The sequence below is a fragment of the Cryptomeria japonica genome, chromosome 7 (genome assembly GCF_030272615.1).
Source record: "Cryptomeria japonica chromosome 7, Sugi_1.0, whole genome shotgun sequence".
In the NCBI taxonomy this organism is placed as follows: Eukaryota; Viridiplantae; Streptophyta; class Pinopsida; order Cupressales; family Cupressaceae; genus Cryptomeria; species Cryptomeria japonica.
The window spans coordinates 111,247,563-111,273,187 of record NC_081411.1 but is presented as its reverse complement, the minus strand read 5'-3'; the positions used below and the strand labels follow the sequence as shown (position 1 = coordinate 111,273,187).

General features: G+C 32.5%; 1 protein-coding gene across 1 annotated transcript; it reads right to left on the bottom strand.

The window, feature by feature from the left end:
- Positions 1 to 23,517: 23,517 nt before the first annotated feature.
- On the bottom strand, positions 23,518 to 24,264 carry LOC131053498 (uncharacterized). Its single transcript, XM_057988116.1, has one exon. The coding sequence runs from the start codon at positions 24,262 to 24,264 to the stop codon at positions 23,518 to 23,520; it is 747 nt and encodes a 248-aa protein (XP_057844099.1).
- Positions 24,265 to 25,625: the final 1,361 nt, after the last annotated feature.

Here is a 25,625-nt window from a genome sequence, read left to right as displayed (position 1 = left end):
GAATGAAAAGATAGATCTATGTCAATGGATGTGTGATGAATTGATAATAAACCTAGGGAAGATTAAGGGTGAGAAAAAGGCTATTTTCTGGTATGGCAACCTTGTTGTCTGTTTAATGCTTTTATTTCTAAATGAGTTACCTAGAATTGGTTAGACCCAATGGGCATTTGATATACTCGTAGAAAAACAAATCAAAGATTCTATAAGGAATATGGGGCATTATAGGGACTCCATTCTTTGGGGTTATTTCAAATCATTCCAGAAAATGATGAAGAAGAGAGAAAGGGTTCCAAAGCATATTGTAGATAAATATTCAATTAAAATCAGTTTTATGGTAAATAAGGATGAAACATTGATGGAGGAAGTGCAACCAAGGAAGATCTGGATAACTGAGATGGGCTATGAGGTAGATGCTGAGATCTTGGACTTATATGCCAAGACTCTTATTGATGCCCCTGTAGATGAAGCAGAGAAAGCCTTTGGGACTAAAAAGAAAAAAGAAACTGAAGTTGAAATTGGATTCAGTAAAAAGAAAAGGGAAGGAAAGATCAAGAAGGTTGGGGAAGCTATATAGAAGATGTCCTTTGAGATAAAGAAAATTATTGGATTAGCTGAAGGGTCATCTTCTGTAGTAGTTCAAGCCTCACCAACAACAACAACTCGAAAGGGTGTAGTAAAGAGGAAGAAACTGAAGACTTATATTTCCCCTATTACATCCAGTTTTGATACTGATGTTGTGCCCTCACAGATTCCCAAGACTTACATCAAGATACTGAGGAAGAAGGCTGAGGATGTAAAGAAGCAGAGAGTGAAGGTTACCCCTCCAACAACACCTAAGAAAATTTTGAAGGAGAGGAAGCCCACAAAGAATAGGAAACTGGTTAAGGAGTCTATATCTACTCCCAACAAGAAAAAGAAAACAGATGTAGATATAGCTCTCAAATTCGGTAAGAGTATTGAAGTCATTCCTCCTCTTTCAATTGCTGAGTTGATTGATCAAATCACTAAAGATGAAATTTTGAGAAATATCCAACATTATTATATACATATGGGTGATAAGAAGAAAATAGAAATAGAGGAAGCATTTTTGTTATATTTAGACATTTATAAGAAAGCACTTTTAGAGATTGAAAAACATATACTGACAGATTTGTATAATAAACTAGATGCTAGAAGGTTATCTGCAGTTGAAGAGGATAAACACATAAAGGTACAAGAATTGTTAATTATTTGTGGTGTTATAACTGATGAAGAGATTCAATAGAATTTAGAGTTTGCAAATAAAACAATTTTCTAGAGTAAACACTGACATGTGAGTCTCATGGTAGGTAGGATAAATGAGATAGTTAAGGAGACACATGAGGCTTCAGTAAAATTCTTTGTAGATAAACTTGGATTCTTTACAACACCGAAAGTCCCTGAAAAGTCTAACACTCTAGACATCTTGGTAGATGATAAGGGGAAAGGTATATTGGACATGGATACACCGGTTTTGGATCTAAAAATATCAGAGGATATTCCTCAGGTATAACCACTTGTACCTAATATAGAGATATCGGTAGATAATATTGAAACTATACAGGATAAGAAGGATACACTTGAACAAAGCATTTTAGATATAGAGGTCATTGATGTGGATATAGGAAATAAACAGGTTAAGGATGTTAAACCTCCAAGACCAAATGTACATACTGAAGAGGTTAAGGTTGAACAGATTACTGCACCAAGTGGTGAAGCCACCCATGCGGGTCATAAGGTTTAATCCTCTGGGAAGATTTTGGATAGTTATTCATTGTTGGCACTTGACTCATCCGATCAAGTTGATTTTGCATCGAAGAATATTGAGCAACTAAGCAGTTTTGAATTGATGTATGTTGTAGCTTAGAAGTTAAGGAAGGAAGGGACTGAAAAAAAGTAGCTCATTCTGGTTTAGCAGCAACTTGTACCAAAATATAAGGTAGATCAGATTGGAAGCCCATTCGACAAAATGAAATGTTTGACTTAGCATATTTCCAAAGACTTTAAAATTTTTCAACAAATTTCAAACCAACAACTAGTAGTGAGGTACAATACTGCACGAAAGGTGACTTGTGACAACATGATTTCATCAGACAAGGCTAAGATGGAGGTGGAAATAACAAAGGTTGATAAGGCTCTAAATGAGTGTAGCATTATTTATAGGTCTTGTAGTAACATCGACAAACTAACAACGAACCTTGAGGTGAAATTGAAGGCAGCAAAGGCCCGGTTGGAACATTTGGCTAACAATTTTGATGGTACTGAGATACTAACCAGTACCATTGATGGTCAGATTTTGATAACAGAGTTTGAGATTTTTGCATTAGAGAAGGAAACAGATAGGCTAATCTGGTGTGCAAGGTAACTAAGAGGTTTGGTGAGTCCCCGATTCAATACTTTGTTACTTCACAAGAGGGAAAGCATAAAGTTAATGAATAAACCTACACCAATAGACCTATCAGAAGAAGAGCTTTATGGATATATTCTTAATGATTTTGTGTCCATTTTGAGCACATTGAAGACATGTTGGGATACATACTTAGGATTTTTGAAGGGTGCTTACCCAGATATTTTCAAGTATATCTAGATCCGGTAATCACATTTTGGTTTGTACACAATCTCATTTCTTATTCTTTTTTTGCCCCAGCTTTGTCATCGATGTCAAAGGGAGAGAGGTTGATGTGAAAAATGATTGGAACATAAGAAGTAATGTATAGCTCAGGGGGAGTAGCCTTCAAACAATTTTTGAGATCAGTTTTGGAGTTTTTTGTAGGGAGGTTTGTACAAAATTTCATTTCTTATTCTTTTTTTGCCTCGACTTTTTCATTGATGTCAAAGGGGGAGAGGCTGATGTGAAAAATGATTGGAACATAAGAAGTAATATATAGCTCAGGGGGAGTAGTCTCCAACAGTTTTTGATATCATTTTTGGAGTTTTTGGTGAGTACCCAGTTGTGTTGGTGCCCAAAACCACAGATTAGAAAACCTAAAGATTTGCCAAATCCGCAAGCAGTCCAATCAGCCTTGGCCAATGAACAGGGATAGTCAAAGATTAAATCCATCTCACTTTAGGCTCCACTGAACCTAGGTGGGTATACCTCCCCCTCTCAAGGACAACAAGAGTTATTTAAAGTGGATTTAAACTTTGCTAAGACAACTCTTTGCAAGAATGGCAATAATTTCCTGCTACTTTTGAGTGCTTTTATTTGAATGCTTTTGAAATTGAAAACTAAATGTAAAAGATAATTGTGTATAAAGATTGTTGTATTTTGGAAATAAAATGCTTTCAAGACATACAAGAAATATGCAATAGATTAGTTCACAAGGCTTTAGAAGAATGCTTCTCTCTCAAGGACCTTATGCGTATCAAATCAAAATCTCAGAGAATGAATAACAGACCAATGCCTCTATCCAAGATTATATATGATACTTTGTGGACAAGTAACTTTATTAACATAGGAGACAATGTTAATCATCATTATAAAGGTTTAGTATGTGTCACATAAATAATAAGAACCCAATCTCACATTTAATGTAACAACATGTGATTCACATTATAATAAATCCTTAAACAGATTTATCAAGAAGACAAAGAATATTTCATCAACACAAAAGTATACACTATATTTGAAGTAGAAACAACGAACCTTGTATATTAATCTCTGAGAAATGATAGTACACAAAAGCTACACTTGGAGATAATTCATTACAATTTGCTTGCACAAAATGATACTTCTTCTTCCTATAGACTTCCCTAATACAAATGACTTTCAGTCCTTATAGCAACATGATGTTCTATCCCCATCTCAAACAAGATTACTCCCTATAAGTATGTCCATGAAAAGGCATATATGAAAGGACACACCCTTTCATACACAAGAGGGAGTGCATTCCCAAAGGACACACCCTTTGGTTTGAAAAATAAATACAAGTAATAACCCTAAAATCAAACTAGAGAAATGATTTAATAATGTTCTTTTATTTTCTTCCTTGATGAATTTCCTCCGTAAATATTTAGATATTCATTATCTTCCCAAAATTGCCTACACATAAGCTAAACCAATCAAATCCCTTGGTTTGAACATTAAATATATCTCACCTTCAATTAGGCTAGAAAATATTATTTACAAAATCAATCAAACTCTTATTCATAAGATATAAATAATTTACCCTAGAGAATACCTTGGGTAAAAAGAAAATAAGATACATTTTCTCTTTTAACAAAATAATAATTACACTTTGATTCCTCACATTAATTATAAATATTTACCCTAACATGTATTCAATTAAGTGTTTTTAGGGGTAAAAATATTTATAAGAATACAATATAATATCCACTTTGGTAATAAAATGCTTTCAATGATTTTCAATATGTATTTAAAACATTTGGAAATATAATGTATTTCTCTCTTTTGACAAAAAATATTTTTTTGAAATTTCTCAAAAGGCAAAGTAAAGAATACTATTCATCGAAATATAATAAATTTACTTTCAAAATGCCTCAAATAATAAAGATCAATACATCTCAAAATAGAATATTAAAATATTATTCTTGGATAAGGAATACTCTCTACTCCTTAATGTGCCTAGAAATTTAATTTTTCTCATGTGTAACATCCTGCATAAAAAATGACAAAGTTAGTTTATTGATAAATAAAAATAGTTACATTAGGGATATATTAAAAATAGAATCATTTTCACCCTTAATAAATTAACTATTTAAAATACACTCACCTCATAGCAAAATGAAAATAGTAATATTACCTCCAAATCTTTCATCGGGTGAGTGCAATTTATGTTACTTATTTTTCTAGAATCATAAAGCCATTAATAAAAATAATTTACCCTAAGAAATGTATTTTACCAAAACTCAACCTTTAGGGCAAAGCTATTTTTATTGCAATAAAACCCTCACAAAATTCCCCTGATATTTAGGAGATTTTCAAGAATGATCTATAAAATGGAAATCACCTAAAATAAATAAAAAATTAAGATCAAGCACATTGCACGAGCTCAAAGTTTGTGTTAGTTTCTAAAACATCATAACACTCTCCAATTAATATAATTAAGACTGATTGTAAAAAAAATAAAAATACTGTGATGGAATTCAATCAGTGTAATGTCCCTTTAAGAGAAAACCACTCAATGTCTAGAGAATATGATTTTGAGAAAAATTTAACATTTCACATAGTGAATTGTATTTGGATTTATTTTACAAGATATATAAAATATAATATAATACTAAAATTTGACATAATAGTACTTGGATGTAAACAAAAATGCCAAGGCATCTTACTTTCAAACGAAAGAATCACATCATAGGTTCCTGAGAGTTGATCATAGGTAATACACACACTCAAATGGAGAAAATTACTTTCAAGTGTGAACTTGGAACTCTAAAATTTGAAAATTTTAAGGTTCCAATAGGTTGAATTATTTGTTACTTCACAAGAGGGAAAGCATAGAGTTAATGAATAAACCTACACCAATAGACCTATCAGAAGAAGAGCTTCATGGATATATTATTAATGGTTTTGTATCCATTTTGAGCACATTGAAGACATGTTGGGATACATACTTAGGATTTTTGAAGGGTGCTTACCCGGATATTTTCAAGTATATCTAGATCTGGTAATCACATTTTGGTTTGTACAAAATTTCATTTCTTATTCTTTTTTTTCTCCAACTTTGTCATCGATGTCAAACGGGGAGAGGTTGATGTGAAAAATGATTGGAACATAAGAAGTAATGTATATCTCAGGGGGAGCAGTCTTCCAATAGTTTTTGAGATTAGTTTTGGAGTGTTTGGTAGGGAACTTGAACAACATTTCAGCGATCCATTTTTCACATGAGTGTTGCCATAAATGCCAAAGGGGGAGATTGTAGGCAATTGACACTCATCTGGTTTAGTTGTGTTGTCATTGATCACAACACACACAATTTTGGGTTGGTCACTTAATCGGTACTCACCGACATTCATTGTTTGAAAACTGACATTCTAGTCAACCGACACCGACATCGATAGACAAGGGAAATCGACAAACTAGGAATCGGTATATGAGGCCAACAGAGGAGATTGATCTGACGAGTCTACATGAAAACAATCAAAGGCATCGGTCTCGAAGTTCAATGAATTTATTTTTGTTTTGGCTGACATGTAAATAATTTGTAATATCATTGTAGGCCGACATAAGGCATTTGTGTTTATGTTTGGGAAGGGTATTTAAGTAAGTCCGGTTAGGATATTTTGGTAAGGTAATGTAATGTAATGGAATACAGTTATGTGATATTGCACGAGCAATCTTGATCGACAGAATGCGAATGTAATATTCTATAGTTGGTCTTGGAAATTGGTTTAGAGGTTTGGGAAGCGAAGAAAGATACCGGTAAGGGAGAACACAGTGAAAATTGGTATAGACTGTGCTTTAACCAGAGCTCATCCAGCATAGCAGATGTACCTTCATAGTTCAAAATTTTATTTTTAACTCCATATTTGGTGTTTCTAGTCAGTGAGGCTCCTCTTGTGATGAGCAATGTGCTCTAGGCTGTTGGCCTTCCTTCATATGCAGGTCCTTATTGTAATATTTATTCATTTGGCTAGTGGATAGATATTGTGGGTCACCAATCCCACCGTGGTTTTTCCTCTTTGAGGTTTTCCACGTATAAATCTATGTGTTATGGTGTATTTTCTTGTGGTTGATTCATTTTTATTTGCTGTTATATTCTTTTGTGGTTACCAGTTACTAAATTACATTTTTGATAAGGTTAAAATTAAATATACTGGCAGAACATTGATTCACCCCCCTCTCTCTGTGTTCTTGGATTCCAACTGAATTCACAACCTTTTCAGAATATCCGAAATTTTTAATAGTATTCAATGTAAAAATTTTCAAACCTGCTCCTCCATCTATCAAGACTCGTTTTATTCAGTTTTTATAGATAAAATCTTCAATATGTAGAGGTAAATTATGAGGCTGGGTTACAGAAACATCATCAACTTATGTGAACGTGAGGTTATGCAAGATGGAAAGGTATCCCACCATTGCTTGAAACTGGTCCACGTTTAGATAAGTGGGTATGAAAGACTCTCTCAAAGTTTTGTCAAGGATGGCCTTATGTACATGACATAGTCTTTTATGCCATAGCCAACTTTCATCTATATGTGCAATTAAGCATGCCTTTTCACTATTATTCAAATGAAAGATATTACCTCTAGTCTGATTACCGGTTGCAATTTCCAAACTAGTTCTATTCATGATTTTGCATTTTCCATTTTTAAATTGTAACTGAAAACCTTTCTCAACTAATTGACCAACACTTAAAACATTATGTTTTAATCCTTCAACATAGTAGACATTGTCAGTGTTATGTTTACCATCAAGAGATTTTGAACCCTTACCTTTGATTGAACAGGCTTTGTCATCTCCGAATCTCACTAAACCTCCATTGTATTCTTGAAAGTTCAAGAATTTACCTTTGTCTCCAGTCATGTGATGTGAGCATCCTGAGTCAATAATCCATTCATCCTTTGATTCAACTTTAGCTGCTAGGGCTTGTTCTACCAGTTGAGCAATAGGTACCCGTTGATCTTCTGCTATAGCAACAAAGACCCATCCATTATCTACTGGATCTTCATTAGAATCATCAGTCACACCTTCATCAGCAATATAACAAGATTTATCTTTGTTTTTCTTAAATCTGTATCTCTGATATTCAGAATTAGGTTTGTATGTCCTTCCAGCTTCTTCTCTTAGTCTAGCATGTCTATCAGGGCATCTTGATGCCATATGACCAATCTTATTGTAGTTGAAACATTTAAAGGGTGCTTTACCTTCACACTTACTTCCAATTGGGCCTTTTGGCATTTTTCTTGCGAATAGTGCTTCAAGTTCATCAAGCTCTTCATTCTCCTTCCTAGTTTCTTCAAGTTCTCTTGCATAAAAGGCTCTCTAGTCTGATTTGTCAAAGGATGGAGCAAATGATGTTGATGCTTTGAAGGCCAAATCAGTTTTTATAGTAGTAACAGGACCAAATTCCTCAATTTCAAAAGCTGAAAGTTTTCTAGTCAATGTATCCCTAGTTACTGATGTATTAGGCATTGTTCTCAACTCATTTATAGCATTAACCTTCATTTTATATGCCGGTGGAAAACCTCTTAAGATTTTTGAAACAATCTCATCTTCACTCAAGGTTCCTCCACAACATTTGATACCCAAAACAATTTCATTTACTCTTTCCATAAAAACAAAAATCCTTTCATCTTCTTCCATTTTCAGATGTTCATACCTGACTCGGAAGCTTTCAAGTTTTGCAATTTTGACTGTGGAATCTCCTTCATTCAGTGTTTCCAAATGATCCCAAATAGCTTTTGCAGTGGATCTATCTGATAATCCCATGATTTGTTGATTTGATAATGCGCTCAAAAGTGCTTCTCTAGCTTTGCAATCATTTTCTTCATCTTTGGCTAAAGTAGTAGGAGCAGTCTGACTAGCTACAACAGTAGTATAACCATTCTTAGTAACTTCCCAGATGTCTTTACCAATGCAATTTAGATGTGTCTCCATTCTGATTTTCCATATCCCATAGTTGGTTCCATCAAGTTTAGGACTATCCTTTCTGAAATAATTAGTAGACATTGGATCTCCTCAAGTTGTTAAACTTCTGCAAAAAGAGGACTAGGCTTTGATACCAATTGTAGGTCCTGGAGAAAACTGAGAGGGGGCGGGGTGAATCAGTTTTCTAATAAATTCAAACCAAAAACTTATTAACCAACTTAATGATTAACACTAGTAAGACAATAAATTATGCCGACAGACAGTGTTAACAGAAAATTGCTGTACCGGTAAGAATTAATGCATGAAACATAAGCACAAAGTCATCCACAACACATGACACCAATATTTGTACGTGGAAACCCTGTAAGGGGAAAAACCACAGTGGGAAACCTTACCCACAATTAGATGATACTACTGCAGATAGTAAGTGTACAAAAAGGGGTCTGCACATGCAGAAAGGCCAACAACCTAGAGCTCATTGCTCAATCACAAATGGGAGTCACACTGACTACAGTTGGATGGTTAAATCCAATGAGAATGTACTGCACAAAATAGCATCTTCATATGCTGGATTCAGTATCGGTGTAATGCTGATATGCATTTACAAAAACCTAACTTCACCTTCAAATGATGTCTTCGTGTATATCCCTGCTTGATCTCGCATATACCCTTCCTTAAAACTTTTTCGCATTCCACACTTGATCTTACAAATAAGATCTTACATTTATACCATACCCTAAGACCAATTTTAGTAGGTCGGCTCTACAAGATATTACAATAAAAATATTTTACAAATAATACAATATCCAATGCAATAACCGATTGAACATGTCGGCTTGATGCATTTACAACAATAATAAATCATCTCCATAGCGTGCCTTGCTGATCTAGAAAAGATAAGCCTGCCGGTGAAACCCTAGATAACCTGGACCTATTTGCAGGTAAAAGCAAATATGCAAATAAGAGTATACCAATGATTATTACTTCAAAATAAAGTGTCCACATGATGTCTTCGACATTACCAAGTATCTTCCATGTCATTGCAGATACCGGTGAACATTATATCTTGCCAGTGAACATTATATCCTGCCGGTAAACCATATACTAGTAATTGTTGCACAGTTTACTGTTTGCTGGTGAATGTTGTTGGATCTCCAAAGTAGGTGTATTTAGTAGGTTTTGACATCAATGACAAAACCATACCAAAATACCAACACATAAATCCCAAGGTTTAACACTATAGAAGGCAACCATCAATATCAATCCAACATAAAGGCAAGGACTAACATTTATTGTAGTCTTCGGAGTGAAATTCTTGTAAGACCTTCATATTGACCCAACATTCTCTTACAAGAGGTATGAAAAAATGGAGAACAATCCATACATGGTCATAAGGAAAAAAGAAGAAGCTCAGCTCTAGCACCTCTCCTTATAATAAAAAAGTATGCTTCTTTAATCTTGTTCAGTGAATTTAATATATATACCATCAATATAAATTCTTAGCAAGTTTTTATGTTGCACACATACCTCACAACCAAAGGAAGAACTTCAACTACAGTAGTTCTCTTTATTAAAAAAAAGTATGAAAATTTCAAGATGTTCAAGCAGGATATTATGTTCTTCTGAAGGACGACAGTATAGATCTCAACAGATTATGGTTAGTTTGAGAAAAAACATTTGTTACTTTATAATGCACTTTATGGGTTCGCACCAAACTCCTCCATTGCTATCAATTCAACTGCTGCAATTGTTTATCACTAACATCAATATGCCAATTAACCATTTTGTTAAATCTTTCTTTAATATGAGTACGAATTCACACACTATCATCAGTGATAACTAATTCTTGGTTTAATCAAATTATTTACTATTTGAGGTTTGGGACTTATAAAGGAAAAAACAAACCTTTATATTGAAAGATTTACGAAGAAGAAGATGATAATGCACATGGAGCAAAAGAGCACATAGAGCACATCAAATATACACGGGTAGCTTCTCACTTAAAAACCTTTCATCTAGTTTAAAACCAAAGATTCATTTCTACACATCTGGCATAAATCATTTTAAATTTTTATTTGTACATTTGTATTGATTATATACTTTTTCCCTTCAAGTATACCACCAACACATATGTGCAATTTAGTTATTATTCATTTCAATACTTTCTTTGCAGTGGATAGATGGTTTATATTTTAACCAATGTTCATATTGTTAATTTTATAGGTTTCTAAACACATAGCTCAAACAAACAACAAGTCCACAGAGAAGCTCAAAACAATCAGGAGGCATTTGGTGTATGTTAAGCTTTATGTTGGGCATTGTTTTTAGTACAATAGATTTTACACAGACAAAATGATATGGTTTTTACTATCGTTTAGACAAACAATAATCTGTATAATGTGGCTACTTTGTGTTTATTTGTGTACTGGTTGTTTTGTTATAAAAGTTCTAGTAATTTACACTTATTGTCAAAATCAATGCGAGTAAAGACTCATAAGTCCCTTCAGAATAGTATGTAGTTCAATAAATTCATAAGGTGCATCCAAATTTTCTTCGAAAGAACAAGTCACTATTATTAGAACCATGAACAAATACAAAGTCATTAGTGACTTGGAATCAATAAATGTTTTGATTTTCTCTATTTTATCTTTGCCCTCTCAAGGATTAAAACAAGCAATTAAAAAGGAAAGATGGGGATAGGAAAAGATTTAAGTACTCACATCAACTTATAATTTAGAAAAAACATTACTTGTTAAAAAAACACTAGAAAAAAACATTAGTAATGATTAAAAAAACATGACTTTTTAAAAAGTGAATTAATTGTAAGTTGGTTTCTTGTTTTTGCAAAATATTTTCCTAGTGAATGATTTAGTTGTATTTCTCAAGAATGATATGAAGTCAGTGAAAAGAAATATTAGAAAAGGTAATTTCTCCAGACTTTGCTAGCAATAGCCAAATATATGTTGTTCCTTTTCTCTTTCATCTTGCAATTTGTTGTTTGCACATGCTTTCTTCAAGTCTTCCACAAGCTTGTGAAATTGCTTTAATACGTTAATTGAGAGCACTTCACTTTCAGTTTGGTGAGATCCAGGCCAATTGAGGGAGGTGGAATCCGTTTCAGATACTACTTCATTGTTTATTGGTTCAAGCATTGGGTTTGGTGATAGATGCTTGTCTGACACACTGCCAGGTATGCCAACAATATCTTCAAGTCTATCGCCACTATCCATAGCCTATTGGAACAAGGTAATCACAAAGTAAGTCAACATGTTCTCAATTGTTTAATCTCCAATGCTTTCGGTTTTAAAATCCAATCTTCCTTTATATGATTAATTCCCATTTTTTTGTGTGTGTTTTTTTATTACAATTTAATTATGGGGAGACTTATTTTTGGTTACTAATTTAATCAATGCAATGAATTTGTTGAACACGGTATATGAGATTCAAAATGATGGTGTGTAGAAACAAAGATGTGACAAAGCATATGAACTATTTGACAAAATATCTCGAAAAGATGCATCATTTCATCTAATCCACTAATAAAAGGGTACGCACAAAATAGATCTGTACAAAACATTGAAGGCTATCGAGAAGATATTTTGCAACGATAAAGACAAGATCCACTATTTAGAACAAGGTGTACATACCCATCCTCAACTTTCTTCAACAATTTGTTCATAGATATTTCCTTAGTTTGTAACAATATGGTTTGCTGGATCTGACTCCAAAAATGTGTATCCCAATAATTTCTAATGGTCCATCAAGTCTTCAAAAGTAATTTTTCTCTCTTTGTTCCATTAGGAACAAAAGTCTTGGTTATCATCTTGATGAGTGTAGAAATACATTATTACAATTTTTTTGTCTATGTTAGTAAACTTTTGACAATGCTAGTATGGGACAGGGCCAGTTGCTGGTACATGACCGCAAGCTCTTCTAATGATTGAGCTGCAAGCTCACGTATGGAAACAATGATGCTAACTGGTAAGGGTAGCTGATAGTGTTAGTGACCAATATACCTTGAATAGAAGCACATAGTTTTATTCAAGTCCGAGTATTAGCTCAAGCTACCTATGTTTAGGCTACTTTTACAAGTTTACATTGATATCAGCAGAATGACAATGGGGACTGTAAAAATAATTGTTGTCATTACATAGAATATCATTTCACAAATTTTGTCTAAATTCTTTCTAATGTACAACCTCCTTAAAACCCTACATGGATCACTATTAATTTATTAAAGTTTATGGGACTGTTTTTATATCCCAGACCTGCATACCCAACAATTTGATAGAGATGATGATGCACTTGTAAGTTGAAATAATAGATGGACCACTCTTAAAAGTATAATAAACACTTCACTTATAGAAAATGTCTATTCCACAGGATCAGTGGACATTATTTCAAACAAACTCAAATCGCAAAACTATGCAAGGTGAGCTATTGTAAGCATCATAATCTCTGTATTTTATTAGAAGTTAATAATCTCTATGTTTTATATACTAAATTTTATTCTTACCGTATGTTATTCAACAGGCCACTTGAGAGTTTCAAGACATAAAATTCTAAATTCCCGTTTATTCAATCAAATTCTAATGAAATTTTGACATAGCTAGTAAGTCTTCTAACTTAATTGCAATGCATATCTACTAAGTCTTTTACCCTAATTTGAATGCCCCAATTTAAAAAAAATTATATCTAGTTTAATTGGGACATGAATCGAGATATTATTTCTAATTTTAAGTATTTTAAGCTATCATTAATAACTTTTTAAAGAAAAAATTGTTTAATTTTTTTATTTATTGACCACAAATAAGTTATTCAATTAATAAAATTTATTTTATAAATAGATTATTTTGTTGCACATAATTTTTTCTTTAATAACTTTCTATAAAGAAAATAAAATTTCATTGATTACACATTAGTTAGTTATTTACTTCTTAAAAACATATTATTAATTGATATTGTTGAACTCATACTATCTAATTTAATTAGGATATGCATATAAATACTATCTTTAATTTTAGATATTTTGGAAAAATAGTTATTTAATTTAATTTTAATTTTTATGTTTGATTTTACCAACTTTCTATAAAGGAAATCAAATTTTCTCTAAAAGAAAATAATTTTTAATTGAGTACACATTAGTTCCTTATTCATTGTACTATTTAATTAGTAGAAATTATCTTTAAAATAAATTATTAACACATTTTGTTGAATTTTAAAATTAAACTATCTAATTTAATTCAATACATGATAGAGATATCTTTAGTTTTAGATATTTTGAAAAAATAGATATTTACTTCAATTTTTAATTTTATTTTTGATGGCTACCTTTTATAAATTTTTATAAATAAAATTTTAATCTAATCGATTAGGTTTAGAAATCAATCAGGGTTAGGATTAGTTAGTGTTAAGATTTAAATAGGCTTGGTGTTAGAGTGGGGTTAGGGTTAAGGTTAGGTTAAGTCATGATTAGGGTTACCATTATGATGAAGCATGGAGTTAGGGTTACAGTTAGAGTTGAGTTAGGGTTAGAGTTGAGTAACGGTTATTATTAGTACTCAAGTTCAATTTAGGTTGGAGTTAGTATTAGGATTCAAATTACAGTTAAAGAAATTACTATTAGGATTAAGATTAGGGTTCAATTAGTATTAGGATTAGAATTGATAAAATTAATCTACAAATGATAAAGAGGAAGAAGAAAGTGATATCAAACTACACACCTATGAGAATAATATTGTAGTAGTGTTGGTGTGCTCACATGGAGGAACCAATGCCAAAGGGAATAAAGAGAATAAAATATAATATAGGTAATGTGGAAAAATTCTTTATGCATCAATATATAATTATCAACATGCAACCTATGTACATTATGAAGGTTTGAATGTATCATATTAAAAATCATTTTTGTAAAGAATATAGAATGAAGTCCATAATGAAAATAATATATTGAAAGGTTATTTAGAAAAGGTTTCATTAAAATGTCATTAGACATGTAGTGTTGTGGTTTAAAACACTTTGTTGGTGAAGTGGTCACCAAGGTTCAAATCCCTGTTGGGCCATTGTGCTCGCAAGGCCTTGTGCCTTCGTTGGCTCATTGTGCTCACGGATTTGAACAAGTGAAGTGTGGGGATGAGCCCCCCGATTGTGGCCTCACTAGTTCATAGCTCCAGGTCAAAAGAGTTCACGTGGAGGCGAAGGGCATGTCGTGTCTGCATCATCGATCACATTAAAAAGTTTACTAGGTATAATTGCTTTATTTTTTTTTTTAAAAGAAGGGTTTTATTAAAATTTAAATAGATGAACTCAATATAATGAGATTGTATGTAGGTGCTAGAATCTTCTTTTTTTCTAATGATTGTGTGTAGAATATGTCTAATTTTTTAACATCAATGAAAGGAGAATGCAAGTTCAATTCAAAGTCCCTTTATTCGTCAAATATTGGATATAGTTGTAAAAGTTAATTCATGCCTTTTTTAAATTGATATCAAAAGTTTCAAGATGTGAGTAGTCCCAATATCAATACTTCATCAAAGCATATTTATTCTAGTGTGACAATGACAATGTTTATACATTCAATTATAACCTTTTGTCAAATTATATAAATTACTATCGGCATAACCATTGCACCTCATTTAGATGCAAGCGCTAGTCTTACAATTCTTTAAAATAATACATAATTATTTATATTTTTTCATTACAAGAGTCTCTTCTACTTGTCCTCTGTTTAACAAGAACATATGACTATGATCTCTATGGAATGCGCAACTTATAGACTATATAAAACAAATGCTTTCACACACCACATAAAATGGTACACCTTTCACTTCTGAAATGATGTGGCATATTCCATGTATCCCCTAACTCGTGAAGCAACTCTCTGAAGGTCCTTTGGATACTTGAAAGAAATTACTTCATCCACCCCCTCATTTAGATTTCATGATGAATTGCATGTCCTGCACATTTGGTTTTCCCCATGGGCACATCTTTTTCCACCGTGATCTACAATGAAAAACCATGTCTTTTGTCATGTGCATGTCACCATGATCTATGCCATGAGCTCTTTTTTATTGAAATGACTAATTAGTACATTGCAACTACTGTGCTAAACAATATCTTATCATCCATTCATTGTCTATTCATGCCCTTAGCGCTGAAAATCTTGTCGTCTCTAGTATTTGGATAAAACCATATTTCCACAAGGTGACATATGTTTGGGTTATGTATATTCTATTCGACAACTTGAATCAAACATTAAGCTTAAAAGTGTTAAACATTCAGAGTTGAGTGGTATTCTCTAGACTTGATATGTTACTTAGTGTGTGGGGTCTAAGGTTTTAAAACAAAACTTATTAAATTGCAATAAGAAGTCATAAAAGAATCACCTCCTTAATATCTTTTAAATTGGCAGATCAAATGATGGCTTCAATAAGTAAATTTTGTTTATCCTTGTCTCCTTAGTTATCGATATGCGTTTCTTATCCTTCTTTACGTCACAAAGTAGCTTAAGTCATCCTTTGCAGCTATTTCGAACTGGTATAGCGACACAATAGTCCACCTACATGGCCATAGTGCCTTCATCCAATATTGGCCTATTCCCTATCGACATGCCATCTATAAAATGACAATAGTCTTTAATGCCTTTTCAAATGGAATGTTGTAGGATTTTCTCTTGGATTACTCATTATCTATGAAATTTATCCTAAATAAACCTTTTGGTTAGTAGTAAAAGCTCAAAACTAAGTAACCAAATATATATATATATATATATATATACCTCTTGAGTTTTCTTGATGAGATCTTTTTGTAGTATTTCTCCCAAGATTTCAACATTTAAGAATGACATAAGAGCACTCTCACATACCAAGAGATGTTTCTAAGACAATATATTCTATATTCCCTTTCCAATATTAAAAGGACCATGATGTATTGTTCCTTGTCCACTTAATAATCAATCTTAGAAACTATTGTCCATGGATGTATCGAAAATCTCCATTCTTTTTTGAGCTTCCTTTTTGTTATTTGGTGACATTAGGTTTAGGATACCTTCTTTCACTTTCCAAACTCCCTTTCTAAATAATGAAGAGCCAACTTCTAAAATCCTGGAGGTCATTCCACAAGATGTAACAGGCCGCACCTCTATGGAACTTCCTGACTGGCTTGCTTCAAGTCTTTGAACCTGATTGGGGATCAACAATATTTTTTGACATACCCAGTGGGACCACCCCAAATACCTTGGTATTCTCAAGAAAATGTGATGGGAAGTTATTCTTATGGTTTCTTGCAAGAGAGCTCAATTATGCCCTTGTTCCATAGGGTTTAAGGTTTAAAGAAAACACTTATTAAATTGCAATTAGAAGTCACAAAAGACTCACCTCCTTAATATCTTTTAAAGTGGAACATCAAATGATGGCCTCAATAAATATATTTAGTTTATCCTTGTCTCCTTAGTTATCGATATGCATTTCTTATTCTTGGTTAAGTCATGGAGTAGCTTAATTCATCATTTGCAACTAATTTGAACTGGTATAGCCACACAATAGTCCGCCTACATGGCCATTTTGCCTTCATCCAACATTGGCATGTTCCCTATCGACATGCCATCTATAAAATGAAAATGGTCTTCAATACCTTTTCAAATGGAATGTTGTAGTATTTTTTTCTCTTGGATTACTCATTATCTATAAAATTTATTCTAAATAAACCTTTTGGTTAGTATTAAAAGCTCAAAACTAAGAAACCAAATATATATATATATATATATATATATATATATATATATACTTGTTGAGTTTTCTTAAGGAGATTTGTTTGCAGTATTGCTCCGAAGATTTCAACATTTAAGAATGACATAAGAGCACTCTCAATTCCCTTCCCAATATTAAAGGGACCATTATTGTGCCTTGTCCACTTAATAATCGATCTTAGAAACTATTGTCCATGGATGTTTCCAAAATCTCCTTGGTTTTTTGAGTTTCCTTTTTTTTATTTGATGAGGTTAGGTTTAGGACGCCTTCTTTTATTTTCCAACCTCCCTTTATAAATAATTAAGAGTCAACTTCTAAAATCCTAGAGGTCATTCCACAAGATGCAACAAGCCCCACCTCTATGGAACTTCTAGACTGCCCTGCTTCTGGTCTTCGAACCTGATTGGGGATCAACAATATTTTCTAACACACCTAGTAAGACCACCCCAAATACCTCTATATTGGGTTGGTATTCTTAGGAAAATAGGATGGGAAGTTATTGCTATGGTTTCTTGTAACAGAGATCGGTTATGCCCCTATTCCCTAGGGTTTAAGGTTTTAAGACAAAACTTTTTAAATTGCAATGAGAAGTCACAAAAGACTCACCTCCTTAATATATTTTAAAGTGGCACATCAAATGATGGTCTAAATAAAAGAAATTGTTTATCCTTGTCTCCTTAGTTATCAATATGCATTGCTTATTCTTCTTTAAGACACAGAGTAGCTTAATTCATCCTTTGCAGCTAATTTGAACTAGTATAGCCACACAATAGTCTGCCGACATGGCTATTGTGCCTTCATCCAACATTGGCCTATTCCCTATCGACATGCCATCTATAAAATGGAAATGGTCTTCAATACCTTTTCAAATGGAATGTTGCAGGATTTTCTCTTGGAATACTCATTATCTATTAAATTTATTCTAAATAAACCTTTTTGGTTAGTAGTAAAAGATCAAAACTAAGAAACCAAATATATATATATATATATATATATATATACCTATTAAGTTTTCATGAGATCTGTTTGTAATATTCCTCCGAAGATTTCAACATTTAAGAATGACATAAGATCACTCTCACATACCACAAGATGTTTCTAAGACAATATATTCTATATTTCCTTCCCAATATTAAAGGGGCCATGATGTATTGTGCCTTATCCACTTAATAATCGATCTTAAAAATTATTGTCCATGGATGTTTCCAAAATCTCCTTTCTTTTTCGAGTTTCCTTTTTGTTATTTGATGAGGTTAGGTTTAGGATACCTTCTTTCACTTTCCAACCTCCCTTTCTAAATAATGAAGATACGACTTCTAAAATCCTGGAGATCATTCCATAAGATGCAATAGGGCTCACCTCTATGGAAATTCTTGCCTGCCTTGCTTCAGGTCTTCGAACCTGATTGGGGATCAATAATATTTTCTGATACATCCGGTGGGAGCACCCCAAATACCTCTACATTGGGTTATTATTCTTAGGAAAATGTGATGGGAAGTTATACCTATGGTTTCTTGAAAGAGAGATCGGTTATGCCCCTATTCACTAGGGTTTAGGGTTTTAAGACAAAACTTATTAAATTGCAATGAGATGTCACAAAAGACTCACCTCCTTAATATCTTTTAAAGTGGCACATCAAACGATGGCCTCAATAAACAAATTTTGTTTATCCTTGTCTCCTTAGTTATTGATATTTATTTCTTATTCTTCTTTAAGTCACAGAGTAGCTTAATTCACCCTTTGTAGCTAATTTGAATTGGTATAGCCACACAATAGTCTGCTAACATGGCCATTGTGCCTTCATTCAGCATTGATCTATTTCCTATCGACATGCCATCTATAAAATGAAAATGGTCTTCAATACCTTTTCAAATGGAATGTTGCAGGATTATCTCTTGGATTACTCATTATCTATTAAACTTATTCTAAATAAACGTTCTGGATAGTATTAAAAGCTCAAAACTAACAAACCATATATATATATATATATATACACCTATTGAGTTTTCTTGAGGAGATCTATTTGCAATATTGCTTCGAAGATTTCAACATTTAAGAATGACAGAAGAGCACTCCCATATACCACAATATGTTTCTAAGATAATATATTCTATATTCCCTTCCCAATATTAAAGGGACCATGATGTATTGTGCCTTCTCCACTTAATAATCGATCTTAAAAACTATTGTCCATGAATGTTTCCGAAATCTCCTTGCTTTTTTTAGTTTCCTTTTTGTTATTTGATGAGATTAGGTTTAGGATTCCTTTTTTCGTTTTCCAACCTCCCTTTCTAAATAATGAAGAGATGACTTCTAAAATCTTGGATGTCATTCCATAAGATGCAACAGGCCCCACCTCTATGGAACTTCATGACTGCCCTGCTTCAGCTCTTCAAACCTGATTGGGGATAAATAATATTTTCTGACACACCTAGTGGGATTACCCCAAATACCTCTACATTGGGTTGGTATTCTCAAGAAAATGTGATGGGAAGTTATTCCTATGGTTTCTTGCAAGAGAGATCAGTTATGCCCTTGTTCCCTAGGGTTTAAGGTTTTAAGACAAAACTTATTAAATATCAATGAGAAGTCACAAAAGACTCACTTCCTTAATATCTTTTAAAGTGGCATATCAAATGATGGCCTCAATAAACAAATTTTGTTTATCGTTGTCTCCTTAGTTATTGATATGCTCTTCCTATTCTTCTTTAAGTCACATAATGGAATGTTGCAGGATTTTCTCTTGGCTTACTCATTATCTATGAAATTTATTCTAAATAAACCTTTTGTTTAGTAGTAAAATCTAAAAACTAAGAAACCAAATATATATATATATATATATATATATACTTGTTGAGTTTTCTTGAGGAGATCTATTTGCATCATTGCTCCCAAGATTTCAACATTCTTCTCACTTAGAGTTCATGTGGATAGAAATTTTTACTTCTAATCCAAGTGCATTGCTGGAAGGACTACCCATATTATGTGGGTTTACCTTGTGATGCAAGATAATTATATGATGTACCTTTGGATAAAGGAAAAGGTGATTTGGAACTTTCTTCAAAGATTAGTTAAAGTTGTTTTTTTGAACATGGTGACTATAATCAATAGAAAAGATCATAATGAGCATGGATCCATATCTAACCTATAGAAAATCTGCCCAATCTAGAAAGTAGAAGAGCTCAAGTCACTTCTCTATGATTTGCATCCCATACTAGGCCTAATTCTATTGCTAGTTCTAGAATATTAAAGGCCCATTTCACTATGTGACTCAATTTTTAAAATGTAGCAATTATTATAGTAGAAAGGTAGTGTTGTACTTATAATCTTAATGCTAGTAAAAACCTTTGAAAGATGTTCAAAATCGTAGTTTATGGGAAAACATTAGAAGATTTGATACTCTAAGATGCATATCTGTATGATAATTGTTTACAATTGCATAATTTCAAGGAATATAATAGAACAATTATTATGACACAAAAAATTCAGCCTAAAACACCAAAGATTTGCCATTTTTTAGAAAATGCCAAACTATTGACCAATCAATGTATTCCATAAAATGTGAATAAAATGTTGACAGAGGAAATACAAATTATCAGCCACCATTGCTATAAGTACTTGGTTATAATTTATAGTGGATCATATGGATTAGATTTGGATATACATAGAATAAGCTCATAGTTAAGAGATGGCTCATTTGAATGGTTCTCAATGGATGTATCTTTTGATAGGTTTGCATATGGAATGCAAATGGTTGTCACATGGTAACAAGGTTTGAGAATAATTTTAAGTTTGTTAAAAGAAATTCTTTTTTGACCTTATAACAATGTTTTATATACCATAAAATATTCAAGACCTTAAAATACGTACCTGAGACTTTCATAACTATTCCCATCGATATTTGAATCTATGAGATACTTGATGCTGAATAAATGAACAGGTACTTTATATTTTTTTAGAATGCATCAATACTTAATATTTGAAAGGTGACTATCTAGTATTTAGTTATTTTATTAATAGCTATAAATTGTCTTTGTCTCAAAATTGTATAAAGTTTTAGCAAAGGGTTTGATTTTTCTATTGATGATGCATCTGGCAAGATTCCCCATTGCAGATTAATACCTATGCGCTAAACTAAAACAATAGGCACTAGGAAGAACATAAGCATTAGAAGATTGGTTTTTTTCTCGTCTTACTCTTGCAACCTCTATCATAACTGAGGCTTGATTCTAAAATTGTATGACTACAGTTCACAGTTTAAAATGTGGGACAATAGAGATATGAGTATCACAACATTTGCTTGAATTTTTAAAGAGATGTTAAACAATTTATGGTCGTTCATCAAAGCATGAGGATAGAGGGATGCCTCTAATGCCGTAATTGTGACATCCCTAATAAATAAAAAAGGATTTTATATCACCACAGTTGCTAGAAGACATGTATACAAGAACTAGAAGATCAGACCAATAACAAGACAATAGATGGACCTCACAACTTGACATGTTTGATAGTAGTACAATCAAGCTGGCAAGTTGAATGCGAAGAAACTCAAAAAAAATGAAGTCAAGTGAGTGAGATGATATTTTAAGCATGGCGCTAGCAAGATGCATAAACTGTATCAACACAGAGTCTTAAAACATTTGGTCTCTAGGGATGCAACACACACTAGAGATTAACAAAATAGATCTATTGGAGGGGGTTCAGAAGCTCTTGGGTAAAGGACTGGAAGCATCTCCCGACCTTGATGCCTAAATGTTCCCATTGAGCTATATTATGTTTGTCTTTGATTTTCTTTCTTAACCAAATCAAGACTCCTATGCCAACTTCCATAGTTCTCTTCTCTTTTCCTCACTATTATACGATTCACTTTTCTAATATTTCTATATTTCTATAGGCCTCATCATTGTGCCAACTTCAAATGAAATCCAATATCTTGATTTATTCCCTACTCATATTTTCTTTTCTTAAGTTTAGCTTCCCCACTACAAAGTTTGCAAGTGATGGCAATTATAATTTTATTAAATGAGGAAGATGAACACCCATAACAACTTTCTAATATTCATAACAATTTTATCCTTCAATATTTCCTTTCAATAAATAATAAATCATCTATAACAATTAATTATCTATTTTAGATAACAAATTTAGTAATTGTGTAGTAAAATTTAAAATCTAACGAAAAAAATATTAATGGTAAAATTTATTTATTACTGATGGAAAATTCATTATCTATTATAAATGATATACAAACAATATTAAGAGTATTTATATACATAATATTTACAAGATTGATGCAACCTTAATCCTAACTTATTAGTTTGTATTAATAGTTCTTTTATAATTTTGTAAAATGAGAAATATATTTGTATGTAAGAGATTTTAGATTGTAAGCGTAGATATAAATGAATGTTTCTAAATACTAAAACATATCATTAAATGGACACAAATATTTTGTTTAATGAAAATTAAAAAACCAAATTTAAACTTTTGAATTTACTTTAAGACGAGTTAAAATGTACGAAAATAAACATGTAAATGCTTTTTACAATTGCTACTGACATATGTGAATTCTATTAGTGTTGTTTAGTTAGATGTCTCCTAAATCTAGGAGGTTTTAGTTCATCCCTTTGTGATTTGTGTAACCTAATGCTTTGACTGCCCAATCCAAACTACTTCATGGCTTTTGGTGCCTTGATGTCATTTCCAGCCCCTTATACTTTAATCCTATGGTTATTAAACTAATCCATATCATGTTTGCACTCCCATTTTTTATTGATCGAGAGTGGAAGCTCGCTTTTGGCTTCTGTTGCCATTTGTGGGCCCTTGGTCATTAGAGAGCTTTGAGCAGCATTGTCTATGAATTCTAGAAATTTACTTCTCTTGGTTAATTAATCTCTACCTTTTTATAAAGAATTTGGGATGTTTAAGCAAAATCCACCAAAGGAATTTGATTGTAATATAACATATTATACATAAACCATCTTATTAGATCATTGATTTTTAAATATAAGATGAATTCTTTTTGCCAGCAAATTCGACCTATTCTTGAAGAATAAGTCTACCGAGGAGGAGGCCCCAATATTTTCAACTAGCGGATGCAATCCATCAAATACCAAACAATATTGAAACTACTAGTAAGAATAAGCGCAACATATATAGCTAGTTGAATTTATATATGAAAATCTACAGACCCACAATTCAAGATGAGGGAACAAACGGTGGGCGATATGGATATGGCACGCCCGTTTTACAGAGTGGACAACTTTTCCTCCTTTCTAACCATTGGCGAAGGCAATCCGAGTGAAAAATATGTGTTTTGTGACATGGCATTTGACAGGCCTCTTCACCCACCTCATATTCAATCCTACAAATTGAACACAGAGGAACTTCGTTAATATGAAGATTATATATCTTGATGGTACCAAAGGCATCTATCAACTCTCTCGCCTCCTCCTCCATCTGTTGAGAAACAACATCAGGTTGGACTGGTAACGGGAATAGCAGGATCTCAAACTCGACATCTGAGTCAAATTCAAAGAAGTCATCATCCAGTACGAACAGGTGCGGAATCTCATCATATCTGATATCTTCTATCGTCTGCGTTTGTTCAATTTGCTCATTCCCAGTAACTTCCATCCTCTCAAATTCTTGAACTTCACCATCTTCGATTTGTAATGGCATTTGGGTTTCCATAAATTCCGGTTCTACGCTCATGAAATCACAGGAAGAATCTGTATCTAATTCACTAAGAATGCCAATCATATCTTCCTGTCTTAGGTGCGGTTCTGTCCCCATTCTTCTTCTTAAGCGTCGTTCTTCGTCTACTGTCCTCTGTGTTATGGCTTCCCATTCTGATCTCCGGCGTAAAATCTGTCTGTTTATCTGCAATTCTCCTCTCCTTTCACGATCTCTCTGATTTCGATATCTTTCTTCCCTCGGCGGCATTTCTGGTAGAATATGTGATGATTTTATAAAAACAAACTTATCAATTTACGAATAGCTATTCTCTCGCAATCTGCAGTCGATGGGTACTGTGAAGAAGGGTGCATAAAGATTGTTATGAGCGTAGATTTATCTCCTTTCTCGCTTTATACAATGCTTAAAGGGTGCGAGGAATGTTGAGGTTAGCATTTTGTCATGCCCTCATTAGAAGGGCGTAATAAGGATTAAGTTAAAATTTAGCCATGATAAATTAGACATGAATCAAGTGAGTCATCAAGTGATGATAATGTAACATTACTAAAATATATGAGAACTAGAATAATATTTTTTTTAACTTGCTACATATTGACAAGGTTCATTCATCTATTATTATTATGATTAATTATCTATCCAAAGAAAAATGCGTGAAACCTATCATTAATAATAACAAATTTACATATTTATTTTATTTGATCAATAGTTCTTTTATTACCCATATATTATATATCCAAGAAGTTCTTGGGGCCAAAAGACTTTATGTTTTAATCGAGAATTCAATAACAAGTGAAATTATGTTAGTTTCATTATGCACTAGGTTTCACATGATACTAGAAGATATGAAAATTTATTATAATTGGTAATAATAGATTCCTAGATAAAACACATACATAGATTAGTTTGAGTGTAATACTACTAAATATCTTTGTACGGCAAGGTTTCCAAATATACATGAGCACATATAGATAGCATATAATATGTAAGGTTCTACAAAAATCTTGTTTATGCAATAAGAGAAAATTCTACTTTAAACATTCTAGCCAACATGCGATGACCCAAAAAAAAAGCACATTTCACAATAAGAGAAAATTCTACAAAACAATTGTTTTTGCAATGCCATGCTATAGATTCCCTATAATTGATTGTAACCAAAATATCAACTAGTTTATTTAATTTCTAAGTATTATCTATATTTAAATCCGTGAGATACTTGATGTGGAATAAATAAACAGGTAATTTATATTTTTTTTCATAGAATACAACAATTATTAATGTTTGAAAAGTGACTATTTAGTTATTTTAGTAATAGCTATTGTAATGTCCCCAATTTAGGAAGTAAAAGATATACAATTTAATGACAAGAATGAACAACGGAAGCCAAAGGAAGGATATCAATGTGATCCACAAATCAGCGATTAAGGATAGTAATCAGTAATATCCCCACCATGTAAAGATAGCTTACTATTGATGAAGCGATCCTTGTAAGCACGTAACCAACCAATGTAGAAGAACATCTGAAATTATTATGTGGTATTACAGAAGTCAGCAAGAGTAATATTATAAGGCAGCGATACTAATACGAATATTGTAGAAGGAGCTCATCATAA